The following is a 15,952-nucleotide window of genomic DNA, read 5'->3' on the forward strand; positions in this document are numbered from 1 at the left end:
TTTTAACACAAAACAATATGACGAAAATATACTAAAGAACAACAAACAGCTGTAAAACTATCGCATCAAGATGCAGTTTACATTCCTGAAACGCAATCATAAAGCTTTATAAGCTTAAAAATGTTATGTCTATAGCACCTTTTATATAAAAGATGCAGCACAAAGTACTTCACAATGACAAAATGGACAAAAATAATAAAGGACAGTTGATAATTGCAAGTCAGCCAACCCAAATAGGGTTTTAGCTGCTTATTAAAACTACTAAGAGATGATGCCGGTTAATGTTTTAACAGCATACAATGTCAATGTATTTCAGAATACTATTGCTTTCGTACCATTTAATACATTTGGTTTATTCAGTTATCTGGATTAAAAATTGGAAAACACAAATTAAAATAACTCTTTTTGAGAATCATCGGCCACTGCATTAAAACATGTCAGAATTCACCATTTCTGCCCAAATGAGCAGCTTTGGGAGCTTGAGCTGCAGTTGCACTATGGGCCTAGACACAAACTCTGATATAAAAACCATCTCTGAGCCCCCCGGCTTTGCCCGACATGCATGACTTCTCATTCACTAATCACAAACACAAGAGATAGCCGGCACACCCCCTCCGTCATCACATCCCAACACGACTGCTGCCACTTCCGCAAGGGATGATCCAGACAGCGGGGAGCTGATCATGAAGTAAACCACCGCTGAAAGGACCCAGATTAGTTTTTTGTGTGTTTGGTTGTACACATAATGTCAAACTCACGTCAACCAGCCAGACGTCATTGACCCTGGTGTCTTTGAATCTATCAAAAGAGACGAAAACACAGTTCAATCGTAGCTGAGGTGATCGAGCTGGAAAGATAACATGATAAAGATCACAGTATGGCGTACTGGCAACTTGGAAAACAAAACAGTGCTGTATTACAGTAGTAGCTACAAAGAACTATGTGGAGGAGGTTACTGATTATTTTCCCCCGTTAAGTTGTGATACTTTAACGTAAATGTCTTATTTTATTGCAACAACAACGCAAAATGACAAAGGACAACTTTATGCTTTTAAAGTTTCTTGGTTAAGTATGGTTCTGCCAAGAACCACATGTATTACAAGGCAAACTGTTGCAATACTCAATGAAAGCAGACCTTGTCAATAAAATATATGACTTATTATTGAGAAACAGTGAAGTGAGTGGCCTCAGGAATACATTAAGCAATACCAGGATCTACTATAGTGTCAATGGCAACCTGATTTAAAACACTAAATTCGACATCTAACTCATTTTGTTGTTGCAATTTTGCAGCCTTTAAAATATTTGATTCACTATCTGGATACTGGGATCACAATTCTAGCTAAATTACTAATCATGTCATCGAGTATTGTGATCATGTGTTTTTAGCTCTATGTAAACACTTAAATGTGAAGCTGTGTCTTGGGATTTGATCTTCCGCATAACAGTAGCCTTTTTATTGCCCCATTTTCTTGCACCTGCTTGTTTGTACTCAACTCAGCCAATTGCATAAATCGCTTGAATCAATTCGCAGTAACTCATACGTTTTCCTTTTAAATTTGTAGACCATGAATGCACAAGGCATGGGAACACAATGCATCGCAGTTGATTGATATTAATACTTGCAATCACGAGAGATTTGCATACGTGGTGGAGCCTCGTTTGATTACATGAGAGCATCAGTAACCAGTGGACATCCTTTACATCCACACACAGCATGTTTGTACTCGCTGGGTCGTTTCATGGTCATATTTTGATGAGAGAGCACCAGGAAGCTGAAGGAGGGCTGCATCACTTACGTGTCGTCGAGGTCTTCAACAAATGCAAGCGCCGCTGAACCCAGGACAGCCGCTATCACTGCAGACAAACACATAAATCAGACACTGCATCTTTACCTCGGTGTGTGCACATTTATGCAAGTGTGATCCACAGCTTCCCAGCGTCTCTTCTGCCTCCAGCCTCAAACCTCATGACTGAAGCATCCGCAGCTACAGCTTGAGGTCCGGGGCTAACTATGCCTCGGTTCCACCGGCCGGCGGCCGGGAGGCTCGTCCGAACGCGCCCCGAGGGGAGTGAGTGTGTGGTTGTATAGTGTCTTGAAGGGTGAATTAAAGGGTCGACGTACCTCCACAGAGCAGGGACGCTTTCACTGAAGCCATCGCTACGAGTGGAAACCAGGAAACTGAGCGGCTAAATCTGCGTCCTGTGCGCATGCGCGGACTCACGCAGCCCCCATGACGTTTTTACGCGATGACGTTTATTTATGTAAAGAAAATGTTCATCTTATTTACACGTATTAAATATGCCTTAAAAAGTTATCATTATATCAAATCCAAATATATGTATATATCTATTGTGTTATTTTTTTTTATTTAAGTAAGCTATTGATTACTTAAATTAAAAAAACATATTTTGCATCTGTTGTTGTATGTGCAATGGGGATTAATGCAGTATTTTTTTTAAATGTTCAAAACGATTACTGTAACTGACTGTGTATAAAGACAAGTGGGGGATTTTGCTATGGGCGAAGTGGGCAGCTGCCCAGGGTGTAAACTCAACAGGGGCGCACCGTGCACCCACTCAGATATCGTCTCGTGACTAATGCAGTTGAAACCGGACACAAACTCTTTTTCACTCTTTTTATTTCCACACTTGTGTGTGGATCTGTTTTACTTGAAATGTCAGTTAGTCTGAGTTTAGGGAAAACAAAAGGTATGTCAGGTATATTTTCAAACAACAAATCAATGAATATTTCATAGCATTCCAAATGCAATTTAGATTGCTTTGATAGAAACCTCAAAAACAGAAGTGCAAATATCATTACCAATACTCACCACAAGATGTCCCTATAAGACTACGGGCAACAGGCCAAGTTCAAGTTCAAGTTCAAGAAGTGGTATGATAAAATTAATTACCACAAGTTGTGTGCCACATTCCAACTGTAACTCAAGTCTAAACATAATTATCAGCAATATGTTTACAGTACTTGTAATGAATTGCATATTGTGAAAGTAGCCCACTTTGCTGAGCAGTTGAACTTTTACACAGGAGTTGTAACAATGTCATTAATCTGTCCACATTTATGAATATAATGAAGAGAACACAAACATTTATTTTATTGAAAACATATTTATTTGTTCTGAGAAGAATTAAGAGTACTGACTTGTATTACAATATATAATACTGTTTGAACAGCTTTTAACATATCAAACACGTTAACACAAACGCTTCACCGTCGGCGTTTGCAACAAGGATTAACATAATTCTGACACATACAGGAATATCCCCTCTCATACAATAGCATCATATAAACAAACATTATGTTACAAGGCAAAACATGGTTAGCTTCACAGAGTGTGGTCGTAGCTTACAAAATAAATAAAACTATTTGTGTAAATTTCCTTCCATTTAATCTGTCATATGGTTCTTGTTTTGACTCTTAAACACTGTGATATGTTTGGACCTGGTTGAGTACCATTTCAGTCGTAATTTTAAGAACTTGTGGTAAAACTATAACGTAAAAAAAAAAAAGCTCTGTAAGCTTGCAAAAGACCAAAAAAATCCACAAAAAAAACGTTTTTTTTTCTCAGAGTGAACCTCAATATTTGTTTCTTTGAGCCAAACAAGCAAGCAAGAAAATTGTTTCCAGCAGAAACCTTTGTGTATAAAGAATATTCAGCATGTCATTGTTAGAGGTTGAAAAAAACTAACGGACAAAAACCAGAAAAAGAGCATGAAATAGTTTTGTACCCCGTGAAAGAGCTGTACTTTCTCACGGGGTGAATAGTGATCATGACTGTGTTACTAAATAGACTCATGCAGAGGGCTGCTCTGCTCAAGGCTCATGTGCCAAGTTTGTAAGGGTTGAATGCCTTTGTATTTAGGAGGCTAAAAACCTGGACACAAGCTCTTAGCCTACATTGTAAGGCCTCAATGGCTCCTGCAGGAGGGGGGAAACTGTCCAAAACAATGACAACTAATCCTGCACCAAGAAACATTTTTCGCTGTTCACTTGAAGTTAAAATATATGCCACGCTCTTCAGACTGCCACAGTTTCAGTTTCAGGAATGAAAATGCACTGCTTATAGTGGGGAGGATCCATAAAACATACGAAACTATTAATTTAAATCAAGTGTTTGCACAACTTTTCTTATAGACAGTTACAGGACAGCAAGGTCATTTGTCTTCTTCGGATAAAGAGAGGTTTTATTCGACCATGGTGGGCCAAGCTGCAGACTCCCACACACTTACTGAGACTGTACTCAGCTATCTGACTGAACCCACTCATGACATCTTACAGAACGGGTCACCAATGACCTCAATTGACCCAATAAACAAAGCCCTCTTTTGCCCTATTTGTCACTCTTCGGATGGCAACAACAGCAGCGAGATGATTTAGTTTTCCACATAATCACAACACTCTTGTCTCTGATCTGACATATCAGATTATTGGCTTATGAGCATGAAAAGAGCAACATTTCGAGCTACACATCTAACACATTCACATTTTAATTCATTTTTCAGACAAAGCAACATAAGTAGTTGTCTATAACATCTAAATATGCAGCACTAAGTTATCACTGAGGAAAGGGAGGGTTCAAACTAAATGAAAATTACCATTTTGTTTGCGTTCGCGAATTCAACAGTTGTCAAAGAATTGAATGTTCGATGTGCCATCAACCTATAGAAACAATCCATTGAAGGCAATATTACACATTACTGTTTTTCATGCCATCATTCTGATGATGCCCATAAAAGCACGAGAAGTGGAGTTACACTGTGAATGTGAAAGGAGCAAAAGCTACCTGCTTACTGCTGGTGTTTGCGCCACACAAAGCTTCTCTACTGCCCCGAGAATCTGAAGGGACTCAACATCACTTTATGCTTGCTCATGTGGAATCGTTGGGCTTTTCTCTGTAAAAAAAAACAACCTTGAAATTACTGTGTTGTATTTGGCACCACACAAATAAAATTGAATTGCATTGAACTTCAGTGAGTAGTTTACACAACAGGATGATTGGCTTTGCAGGTGCGTCACAAATCTCTTAAGAAACCAAATCACCAGCCAAAGAGAGATCCACGTGAGAAGAGATGAGAGAGATAAAATATGTCAATAAAAAAGAAAGAATGCTGGTCAGAAAGTAGTAAATGGTCCAATAAGTTACATCTGCTCCTGCATTCCTGCTGATGATCACCCCACCGGTCACATTCAGTTACTGAAATATTACATTTCAATTCCTCCAAAGTGCCCAAGCAGCATGTTTCATAATGTCACTGAGGTCTGAGAACCTCTATCATGGCTCCTGCAAGTTGTCTTTCGCCACCTGAAGGACTATTTCTGTTGGTCTAAAGACAAGAGAATAGGGCTCCGAAAGAGGCACGATGGTGGTGTCACAGAGAGTACATGAAAAAAAAGCATCGTTGCTGTTTCCATCGCGTATTGTCCTGTTGCATACTGCACATAAACTCCAAAATGGGATTTAAAAAAAAAAAAAAGAAGCTCAGCAGCATAAAATGGGAGCCGCCATGTGCAGCGTTGCATAGTTTGGTTCCATTCAGTGACACTCTTGGATTTTCATGGACGGTTTACACGACTCCTCATTCCAGGATGTCCGTTTCAAATGGGACCAGGTGGTAGTAGGACAGGTTGGTGACATACGCCTCCGTGTCCTCGTCGCACACGTCTCCCTCCATTGGCAAAAACTCCGTTCCATCCTCGTACCTGCAAGTAAATGTAAATACACATTACTCAATGGGCAGGATGGAGCTGTGTAGAAATCAGTCATTGAAGGCAGCAGACCTGCTAAAACAAGCTCATGGCAGGAGATAAGCATTGAGACCCCTCAAGGGGTGCCTGGACCCCCGTTCGGGGAGCCGATTGATCTTTGCGGCCGGGGCACTGCAGTAGCGAAAAACTCCATTTAAAAGTGATGTATAATGTTGTTTTGTGTGAAGTACTGTGAGGAATGTGTTCCTCTTTTGCTTCCAACACACACCCAGGGAAGGAAGAGGTGCGCAGACCCACTTCCTCTGCTGTTCGAAGAGGGTGGGCGGGGGGGGTTCCACATTCAAAGACTTCTTCTCCCAACAAACTGATTATTGTACACTCAAAAGCAAATTTGTGAGAAAACTAGTGGAGAATAACTAAATTTGGAATGGATTATTTAGATGTGAAATCAAATCAGATGTGCACAGTATTATCTTCGTGAAGACTCACGTGTGTTCTACAGAGTCTGTGGATGAGGGTCTCTCTTTTTCCTCGGGGATACTGTGATCGAAAACGATGGTTTCTGTGTTGGCCAAACAGAATCCATTGGACCGCATGATTTCTGCAAGAAGCAGAGGGCAACATCACATCAGTGGCAGAGTTTGATTCTTTCGCTCGGTCGATATTGTTCCACAACAATACCTGATATCTTAATTGGACTCTGAAAGCATGGCTGGATTCTGTGGACTTTGTCATTCCTCAGCACCTGGTCCAGTGGCGACCGCTCGAAGAACGTCAACATCACCTCTGACCGGGAATACTGTGGAGCAAAACGAAAGTTACAGGATTCCAGTAGTTTCTATCCAAATAATGACAATAGATGTTTTAATCTAATTACTAACCTTGCATGGCATGTTGATAGCGTTCTTCAGTAGTCTTTCCACCTCGTTCAGCTTCTCCTCGATGTCGCTTGCCTCCTTGATTTTCACCAGTCCTGCAAAGAACAACCAAATACGGTGTAGATAACAATCGCAGATACATTGATATTTAAACTCATTAAGGCCAATAGCCTATTAAGTTTGTAATGCATTGCCAAGAAATGCTGAAGGCTGATCATGAAATAGCCATATTTTTAAAAATCGGAGCAGTTTTCTTTTAGCGCTAGATTAAGGTAAACTCATTTCATCCAGATGAAGTTATTTAATGTAAAAACTCAATAAAAGTGAGCACTGTAATTTGTTCACAGTGAACCATACAGTTTTCTTAACAGTAGCAGACAAAAAACGACACAAAAATCAATGACGGACTTGTAAAATGTTCCATTACTTCACAACTAAGAACCATGAGCGTCCAAGTTATAGTGTAGGGGAATTTTGTATTTGCATGCTAAAGGCTGCAGAAACTGTGCTGCCTAAGAAGAGAACATCTATTAGTTTTAAGAGAAACTCTGAAAAGGATGGATTTTAGATGTTTAATAGAAAATGAATAACAAAGCTCAGAAATGGAAGCAAAAGAGGCATTACAAAAAATAATTAGAACGTTCAGATTTTGCATTTTCTTTCATGTTCAACTTGTTGACATTTCCATACACACAAATGAAGGTGAAGTTGTTGCTAATACCTTTACACTTTCAGTAAAGGGAAATATTTACAGTCATTGTAAATTAAAGGTTATTATGCTCCATCTATACTGATAAGGCACAATCAAGATTAAATTTGGCTGTTTGTGACAATCTATAGTGTCAAATATACAAAATAACTTTGCCACAAAATGCCATATGCAGCTATTGTGTTCGATGACCTTCAGACCGATGTAATCCTCACATAGGTCAGGATGCAGAAAAGTTTGAAATGATCCCGCGTCGGGAGAAAGGTTGCTACAAATACAAGAGAGACTGTGTCAGTCCTTTAAATAACCTTTTTCTTCACAATGACTCTTGATATTTACCTCACGCAGGAGAACGAAAAAAAAAAAACCAAATAGCACACATACAGTATAAATTGACGCCATAAAACTTCAATTGTTATCACTGCTATTTTTATAACAGCTGTAATAACAGGGGAATGTAATAATAGTGGTTAGCGAGGCAAACAGAAGAATGTCAGCGATAACGTGCTAATCCTGCATAAAAGTAGGAGTATAATTTAAGAGGCAGCGGGAGCATAAAGTCTGCACATTTCACGACACAAGGTTGCTGGCCGTGTGAGTGATTGAGCGGTCGCCAAAGCATCATTCACGGCCACGCTGACAAAGGGATGCGGTGAGGGGAATGATGATGAAGGCGAGGCCCCGTCTGGCATGAGTGGTACGGACAAAACGTCGCAGCGTGGCGGTTACAGTTACATGGGAGTAGTGTGGAAGGCAGCCCAAAGTGACACTATGCGCACTCACGACCCTCATCCATTTATAATGGCCCGCAGTGATGACATCACACCCAGGGGGATTTGAAGAGTGATTGGACAGTTAAATCATCACAAGGCACCCTGGGAGACTCCGGGAAGCTCATCGTGCCTCAAAAGCATCTTCTTTTGTTTAACTGAGAGTACCTTAAGGACCAGTTTACTGAAAAAGAAAAACACATTTTGAAGCTTCATACTGACTTATTGTGTGTTTAACAAAGGACGGAAAATCCTCGATTAAGTTAACTTGTTTAAAATCAATGAGAAACTTATGCTTGGCTTGAGGGAGGTTGATGCACCAGTCCATCACAGGGCAAGCACACTGAGACAGATAACTACACACACACTCACAGCGAGGAGCAATTTAGCAACACCAATTGACTAGACATGCATGTTTTTGGACTCTGACGTGGATTTAGACTCTGGCCACAGGCCATATTTGACCCTCGACCTTCTGTGTATTTTTAACAATGATTATTTTATTCATAGTTTATTGTCTTATCGTCACCCGCATGAAAAGTGTAACATGAATAAAATGTGTCTGATTGAAAATTCTGTCATTTAACAGCAATTAACATAAACAGAAAAAAAGCCATTGATGATAACTTCACCACAGAGACTTAAAATCACTCTCAGTCCTCTTAGTTGTTGTACTTGGCAGATCAACTGGCACCATTAAGGTCCTGCCATGTAGTGCATTAAAGTTTTGAATCAATCATGAGGTGGAGGCAGGACGAAAGCAAACTGAGTGCCTCTGGACACAAAGAGGAATCAGAAACAACTGTACTATCCCAGCTGAATATGGGCAAAGGCAGATTATACCCTGAAATCAAATGACCAAGAGAAAAACCCATGCACAGAGGGAATGTGCAAATCCTACACCAAAAAGCCCTCAAGCCTGGACTTAAACTGGAGATATTGTGACTGTGAGGCGAGTTAACACCTACGCCACCATGCGTGATCACAGACACTCCACGTGAACGAGAATATTACAAACATATTATACCATGAATACTTCATGATTAATCTGATTCAGTTTTTTGCACTTGAGGGAGCAGATTTTGTTGTTTACATGAACACAGAAAAGAGTGATCGGATTAATCCATCAAAATATGGAGTATGCAGTAAAGACAACATGCTTCCAACTACAAATCACAATCTTCTAATAGACATGTTTGCATGAAGTTATTTGTACAGCTGCTGTTTCTTGGTATCTGAAAACATATTGACTAATCATTGTTATATGCTATCAGCTTTCACCACATATCTCAAAGAATACTAAGATTACATGTATTCTTGTTTTCTGTTTAGTGTGCAAAAACAAAACTGTCTGTTTCATCTGCAGCAGCAGTATACTGCCTTTAGTATAGAAGCACATTAAATTCACCAGAGTAAGTTTGCTGCGTGGTTTGACAATATGTCCTCCTTTTAGGGAGTGCAGATTAAACACATTGCTGCCGCCTGTATAAAAAGCAAGCATACAATGTGAATCAGCCCACTATACATGTGCTTTTCTGAATGATGGATCCTAATCTGACTCAGATACCAATGATTAGATTGATTTCTTAGCAACACTTATTTCATCAATGAATTCCACGCTGAATGAGTCCTAAGTAAAAGAAACTTTGTAATGTTTACCATGGCCCAAAAGAGGCAGAGGAAGGGTTTGTATGTGTATTTCCTCCAAATCTGTTGTTGAAGAGTTTATTTCCTGCGTGGACTTCCTGGCTACAGCAACCCTCATGCAGAACTAATTATGCAACCTTGTCTTCCCTAATATATTACTTAATTTACTCAGCTTTGCTGGTTGCCGGAAAAATATTTTTCTGTAAAACTACTTTGGAGTTTTTGGTTACTCATGAGATAAGTCACAGCATGCCACGTTGACCAAGTACTTTATTTACTGTATTCACTTAAATAACAGATTGCACAACAGGAACTATACAGTGACCACGTCCCCCGTAACACACATTTCTAAAACAGTCATTCGATGTTGCAAGCGCCACATTTCACAGTTATCTTCTGTGAGGATCCGATAAGCTCTTCTCAGCCGTGTAACACTTAACCATGCTACCACTAACGCGCCAAGCTTTGGTCAGCATGTTATTTCTAGATGCGTCATTCAACAAGCTGCAGGACACGGTCAGAAATAGAACAAAATCATCTTTGAACTTAGCTGCTATGTGATTTGCCATAGTCAGAGTGCAAGTGTATCGTCTGGAGCTATGTGTGATCTCCGTCTTTGACAGGGCAAACGATTCACTTTATTGTTCAAAGCATCAAATCCAAATTTTTAAATGCTGCTTGATCCAAACAAGCATGTAAATATTTGCACAGCTTTCACAGAGAAAAATAGGACGATTTCCACAGTGAGGGGAAATTAAACTTGCAGTGTTTGAGGCTCGGGTCAAACTTTAATAGACATGAGTGCACTAGAGTTCAACTCAGGGAGCACATATTTTCATATAACCTGCAAAGACGTTTGTCCAGTTGCACATGGCTGTTAACAACGTCGGGGAAAGAAACTGCTTTGTCATTCATGTAAAGACGAAGCTAGAGCGAGTTCAAACCGGAGCTCCTTTCTATTTTTACGGATTAGTCTGTGTGGCTCAGTAGGGTAGAGGAACCCACTGTCACCTCACAGTGAGGAAACCCAGCTTCGATTATTTCATCTAACTACTTCATCACAAAGTCAACACAAAATATACCCCCCCCCCCCCCCTTAAGGCACCATGAAGAAATGAGGTCACATTGACAGTAATGTTGATCTTTGGCCCTCAAAATCTAATCAGTTCATCTTCAAGTCAAACAGACTGCGCAAACAAATTCAAAGTAAATTCCTTGCAGCGTTTAAGAGAGAAAAAAAAAAAGCAGCATATACTGTGAATACAACTTAAAGACTCAATGCTTCAAGCATACCACTCTGACTGGACAGAAGCTTTGAAGAGTTTGGAATCTAATCTGTTTATCATCGACTCAACTGTGAAGTTTGCTATACTAAGTGAATAATGGCCCAGGAAAGGTCCATTCCTTTAAGTGAATAACTTCTCGAAGATATACTCTACTGTGGATACAGAAGTGTTGACATTATACACACTCTGACATGACTTAAATTGCAGTCTTTTTGTAATAAAGGGAGGAGTGACCGAGTGCACGTAGGAGTGGTTTTGGACACGGTGTGTGTCTACATTCCTCAATGATATCTAGTTCACATGAACTGTGAGCAATCGCTTCCTGTCTGAGTTTACTTTGAGGCCACGTGTAAGATAAGTGTTATGAGTCTCTAAAAGACCAGTGGGACTAAATATGGGAAGCGTTCTCCTCTCCCAGTCACCCACGCTGTCTCTTTCTCATCATGACATCAGTCTGCAAAGCGCTGCACGCCTTCCTTGTTGCCTGGACGCAGCACAGAAACAGGAAAACATGCCCAGAGCCAGAGAGCGGAGGAAAAATAGACTGTGAAAGGCCAGAGCTGTGGTTTGTTAGACTTTCAATCTGAGTGGCAATTAGAATGGATGCAAATGAAATATTGAACAGAGGTAGAAATTAGGGAAAGGCCATTAGGCGAATGTTATTAACCCTGTGGTTCACAATCCATCAAAGCAGCTGGAGTCACCGTTAAAGTTCTGATGTCGGCTTCAGCACTGATCTCATCATTGGACGGACAGAATGAAGAAGTGAAAAGTGAGTCATGAGATCTGAAATATATTATTCCACCGAAAAAGCAGTGTTGGCCTCACCGACGGAGGCAAAGCGGCAAGCTGTCAACAACTCCGTCAGCTATTTCGGTGGGCAGGAGGCACGGCTTTCCAGTTGCCACCGAGTGGATGTTTCCAAAACATTTGTAAAGGCTCAGTGGGTAGAGACAAAAGAGAAGGTGCCAAGGAGGCTGTGCAGAAATCATAAACACCGAACGAGCTGGGAGCTCTGCCAAATCGGTGGCACTGGCAGGGCATGTGGGTGTGACTTCCAAACCTCCAAGACTATAGGTTTTCCCTAAATATTAAGCCATTTGCATTTCACTGAGAGAATGTGCAAGTTAGGCTTTCTCTCTCTGAGATAACCGTTGGCCTCAGTGGAGTTTATTTTCCAGGCGTCAAAAAAAGAAGTGCCCCAACAGCCCATTAACTCTCACGATTCCCTATTCCAATGGGCGAAGTAGATTACCACATGGAAGCCTGTGTTAGTACTTGAGCTATTTCCCCCATGGGGAGTCCAACTCTTATCCACACAGAACCGAGAGCAGACCTCGCAGATCAATGTGGCATCTTTTAGGTCTTAAATAACGACAAAGATTAGAAGCATGCCGTCAGCGCATTGGTCTTGTGGTCTGCAGCCTATGAGATAGGTCTGTGATAGTGACATCCTAAAGGGGATTGTGTTAATTATCAACCTGTCCTGTCCAAACAAACACAAGGCTGTGAAACAGAGGAGTTCAGATCAACACAAAATCATTCCGGATGACATCAACTATGCTCGATTCTTCTTTTCATGCTGTCTTGGATTAAAACTGTGAGATCACACTTTACCGTCCATATCTGAAATGTGACACCAAATAGTTTGAATATTCTATGTCAAAATGATTCATACTTTTACTGTACACAGCTGTTCTCGTTACTTCTGCCTGTAATCCTTAAAAAGTCACACACCAGCTGCTGTGGTGCAAAGTGAGTCAGAATGTAAACAGGATCATCATTGTGGGGGCAGAGGTGGGTTCCTGTGAAAGCAGAAGCTTTTCTTTGGTGAATCCCCAATGGGAAATTCTTCTCCAGATATGAAAATAGCATAACAAACTTAAAAGTTTCCAAAATCACTACTAAAATGACAAAAGATGTATTCATGTATTAGTGGTCAGGTTTTGTTTTTAGTTGAATAAGTGACACAAACTACTGGAAAGTAGTAAAAACTTTGAAAAACATTTTGGGAAAAACTGAAAACTATGGAAATGTATTATTGTTGTAAAGTGAATATTTGAAGGTGTTTGTTGAGTAAAATGAGTAATTTCAAATTAAGGTGAACAATCACTATGAAACGCAGAGATGTTGCTTCAAGAAAAAGACCATTAGAAACAGGGTCAGGTGATAAAATAGTGCAGATGGGTTGAAAGTACATGGGGCCCCCAGTGACCCCCTGTGCATGTGGCTGCATAATGTGCACAGTAGCTATGCTCCTGGTCAGAATTTAACCCTTACTGTGTCGAATAACCCTTCAACAGGCAAGTGTCCCGAGAGCATCTCCCATGTGATGTTTCTGAACTGATGAAGACACTTGGATGAGGAGCGAAACATCCTGCAAGACATTTGATCAAGTCAAATTGCAGATTTAGGATCTCAGGTTAACAGCTGACTGGTGGATATCTGAGGGATTGATACAGTTGTCTCCTACCTGGACAAATGCTCAGACATCATGTACATTCACACCTTTGCAAGTGATTATGTGAAATCTGATGCATAATGTAGCAATGTAATACAGCCCATATTTTTAAGATATAAAATGATCCATTGTGACAATAACAGTTGCTGGATTTGTGTTTGTTTGTTTTTGTTTTTTCTGTACTTTTAAATATTCAATGGAAAATTACTAATTGAGATAAAGGGGCAGGGTATATAAGTTAGTCCCTTTTCTGCTCCCTTTCATTCAGGACTTTGAAAACCTTTGTTCTGTATTGTATTGTATTGTATTGTATTATTTAGTTTTATTTTATTTTATACAATAAATAAATCAATCGATCGATAGATAGATAGATAGATAGATAGATAGATAGATAGATAGATAGATAGATAGATAGATAGATAGATAGATAGATAGATAGATAGATAGATAAATAAATAAATAAATAAATAACAGTTTGCTGATAGAGAAGTAAGTCATTACTCCCTTTAAAAAAATGAATAACTGCACCCAATAATATTAGTTGTTATGGCCAAAAATGCAATAACCACTGTCAATCATTTAATGACCTACATTTCTTGAAAAAAAACAAATAACTCCAAAACAAAACAATCTTCTTTTGCGGGTTTTGGGTAGTTGGCTTTTCAAAAATGGTGTTTGTTCACTTGTGTTTTCTTGAATCTTTTTTTTTTATTGATTTATTTATTTTGTTTGTTTGTTTGTTTTCCAGTCAGACTGACCTTCTATGAGGGGACACTTGGTCAGGTCTCTCCGGTCCTCAGGGAAAGACTCCAGCAGCCTTTTGAACAGCCTCCCCAGGTCCGAGTAGCTCCGATGCAGGTAGAGAATGTTCCGGTCGGACCACTCGGTCCGGATCTCGAAGAAGTCCTCTTCCTCCCCGCGCTGGCTGATGATGAGCCTCCGGATCCCGTTCACCCAGCAGTCCCGGACGAACATGTTGACCAGAGAGGTCCCCTCAAACACCGCCGATGCCATCCTGCATGCTGGGGCGCGAGCCGGGTGGGCGGGGGCCGAAGGACGGACTCCAAGAAGTGGAAGAAGAAACTGAAGCGAATAACGGGTAAACAACTTGAGTCAACTTTTTTTTTCTTTTTTTTTTTTCGCTCAGCCCATAGAGAGCGTCACCAGAATTGTTCGGCCCATCCCAGGCTCAATCATTTTAAACGTGGCATAAAACAAACAAACAAAAAAAGAAAGAAAGAAAAAGAAGAATCCGCAGACTTAATGACCCAGAATGTGTCGATGACAACGAGTACTCGGAAAGTAAACGATCCGGAGTAGACAGATGACCAGCTCTCTCAGGATATCTCTCCTCCCTCTCGCTGTTGCTTCCCTAAATCCTTCGCATTAACTTCACACTGTGCGCACAAGCAGTTGCTTTTCTTTCAGCACAGTTTCCTCCCTCCTCTCTGTCTGTCCTCCCTCCTTCCTTCCTCCCTGACAACTGGGTATTATTGTGCAAGCAATGGAAAAGGCTGCAAAAAAAAAAAAGGGGGATCAAGACAGAAGTCCTTACCCTTATAATCAGAGCAAAAGGCTTCTTTCATCCTTGATTTCTTCTGTTTTGTTATCAATTAGTGACTCTGCTGTCAGATGTCAATATTTATTAGGAATCTGATCAATTCTAAAGTTGGGAAACTTTTCTCATAAATACTTTTTTCCTATAAAAGATCATCGTGAAGAGCTCCCAAGACACATTCCTTTATGTTTTAAGTTATAGTTTCAATTTGATCCCACAATATGTTTATTTCTCCCTTATTCCAAGGAGGGGGGCTCCAGTCCATGCCCATTGACAAGAGAAGACTGCAGCGGCATATTTAAAAAAAAAAAGAATGTAAAGCCTTAGGTTCTTGGAAATAAACTATCAGGGTTCTTTGTTGTCACTTTGTGGTGATCGTGCATCTCCGCAAGGTTTTTTTAGTGGCTCTTTGTAGCCACATGTTTATGTCCAAAGCAATTTTGCTTCTGTTTGCAACAATAATTGAGTCTCTTTGCGATCAATTTGCACCTCTCTCTGTGGATGTTTGCTTTAATTACCAGCAAGAGATCTTCATAGTACACATGGTCAAGAGTTGTGGTTGCAAAGTGGGAATAGAGGGGGCTTGAGGCTATATGGCTGTTCTGAGTTTGTCAAAATTACATTTAATAACACTGTAATAAGACACTTTCTAGAATCTAATACAAATTGGAGAAACTGTCCATTGCTTTTATTTTCAGGGATCTGGAATCTGGTGAGCTCCAAATTTAAAAAAAAAAAAAAAAAAGTTGGTAACCACGGGTTCAAGGGGCCCTGTGTTTAGTGGTCCCATTTACCATCCATGAAAAACAAGCCAACTGTCAATCATCCTATGGCGGAGCGATAAAGATGCCCAGGGAGATTTGGAAAGTTTCTTCTTTTCGCTCAACCTCACAATTTTCTTTTCTTCAACAAATA

At 40.2% G+C, this 15,952-nt stretch overlaps 2 protein-coding genes across 2 annotated transcripts in view; both read right to left on the bottom strand.

Moving 5' to 3' along the window:
* The window catches only part of tmx3b (thioredoxin related transmembrane protein 3b), a gene marked incomplete at its 5' end in the record, with an annotated part of 37,932 nt that extends 35,773 nt beyond the window's left edge, over positions 1-2,159 (bottom strand). The window contains 3 exons of the mRNA XM_080514763.1: positions 759-798; positions 1,800-1,857; positions 2,126-2,159. Of these exons, the coding sequence (XP_080370889.1) occupies positions 759-798; positions 1,800-1,857; positions 2,126-2,159 (132 nt within the window). The remainder of the gene's footprint in view (positions 1-758; positions 799-1,799; positions 1,858-2,125) is intronic.
* Positions 2,160-3,135: 976 nt separating this feature from the next.
* On the bottom strand, positions 3,136-14,864 carry pxdc1b (PX domain containing 1b). The gene is made up of 5 exons (XM_080514949.1): positions 14,238-14,864; positions 6,610-6,701; positions 6,410-6,527; positions 6,218-6,329; positions 3,136-5,722 (listed from the first exon to the last, which is right to left on the bottom strand). The coding sequence occupies exons 1-5, from the start codon at positions 14,491-14,493 to the stop codon at positions 5,599-5,601; spliced, it is 702 nt and encodes a 233-aa protein (XP_080371075.1). The 5' UTR covers positions 14,494-14,864; the 3' UTR covers positions 3,136-5,598.
* Between the last annotated feature and the right edge of the window lie 1,088 nt (positions 14,865-15,952).

This window comes from Blennius ocellaris (genome assembly GCF_963422515.1).
Source record: "Blennius ocellaris genome assembly, chromosome: 19".
NCBI classification, from domain to species: domain Eukaryota; kingdom Metazoa; phylum Chordata; class Actinopteri; order Blenniiformes; family Blenniidae; genus Blennius; species Blennius ocellaris.

Bases quoted from the DNA above. Each gene is read 5' to 3' on its own strand.
- pxdc1b (XM_080514949.1), bottom strand. From the start codon at position 14,493: ATGGCATCGGCGGTGTTTGAGGGGACCTCTCTGGTCAACATGTTCGTC. The intron at 6,528-6,609 runs GTTAGTAATTAG...TTTGCTCCACAG, and splicing joins CTATCAACATGCCATGCAAG to TATTCCCGGTCAGAGGTGAT. The intron at 5,723-6,217 runs GTGAGTCTTCAC...ATTTACTTGCAG, and splicing joins ACAGACTCTGTAGAACACAC to GTACGAGGATGGAACGGAGT.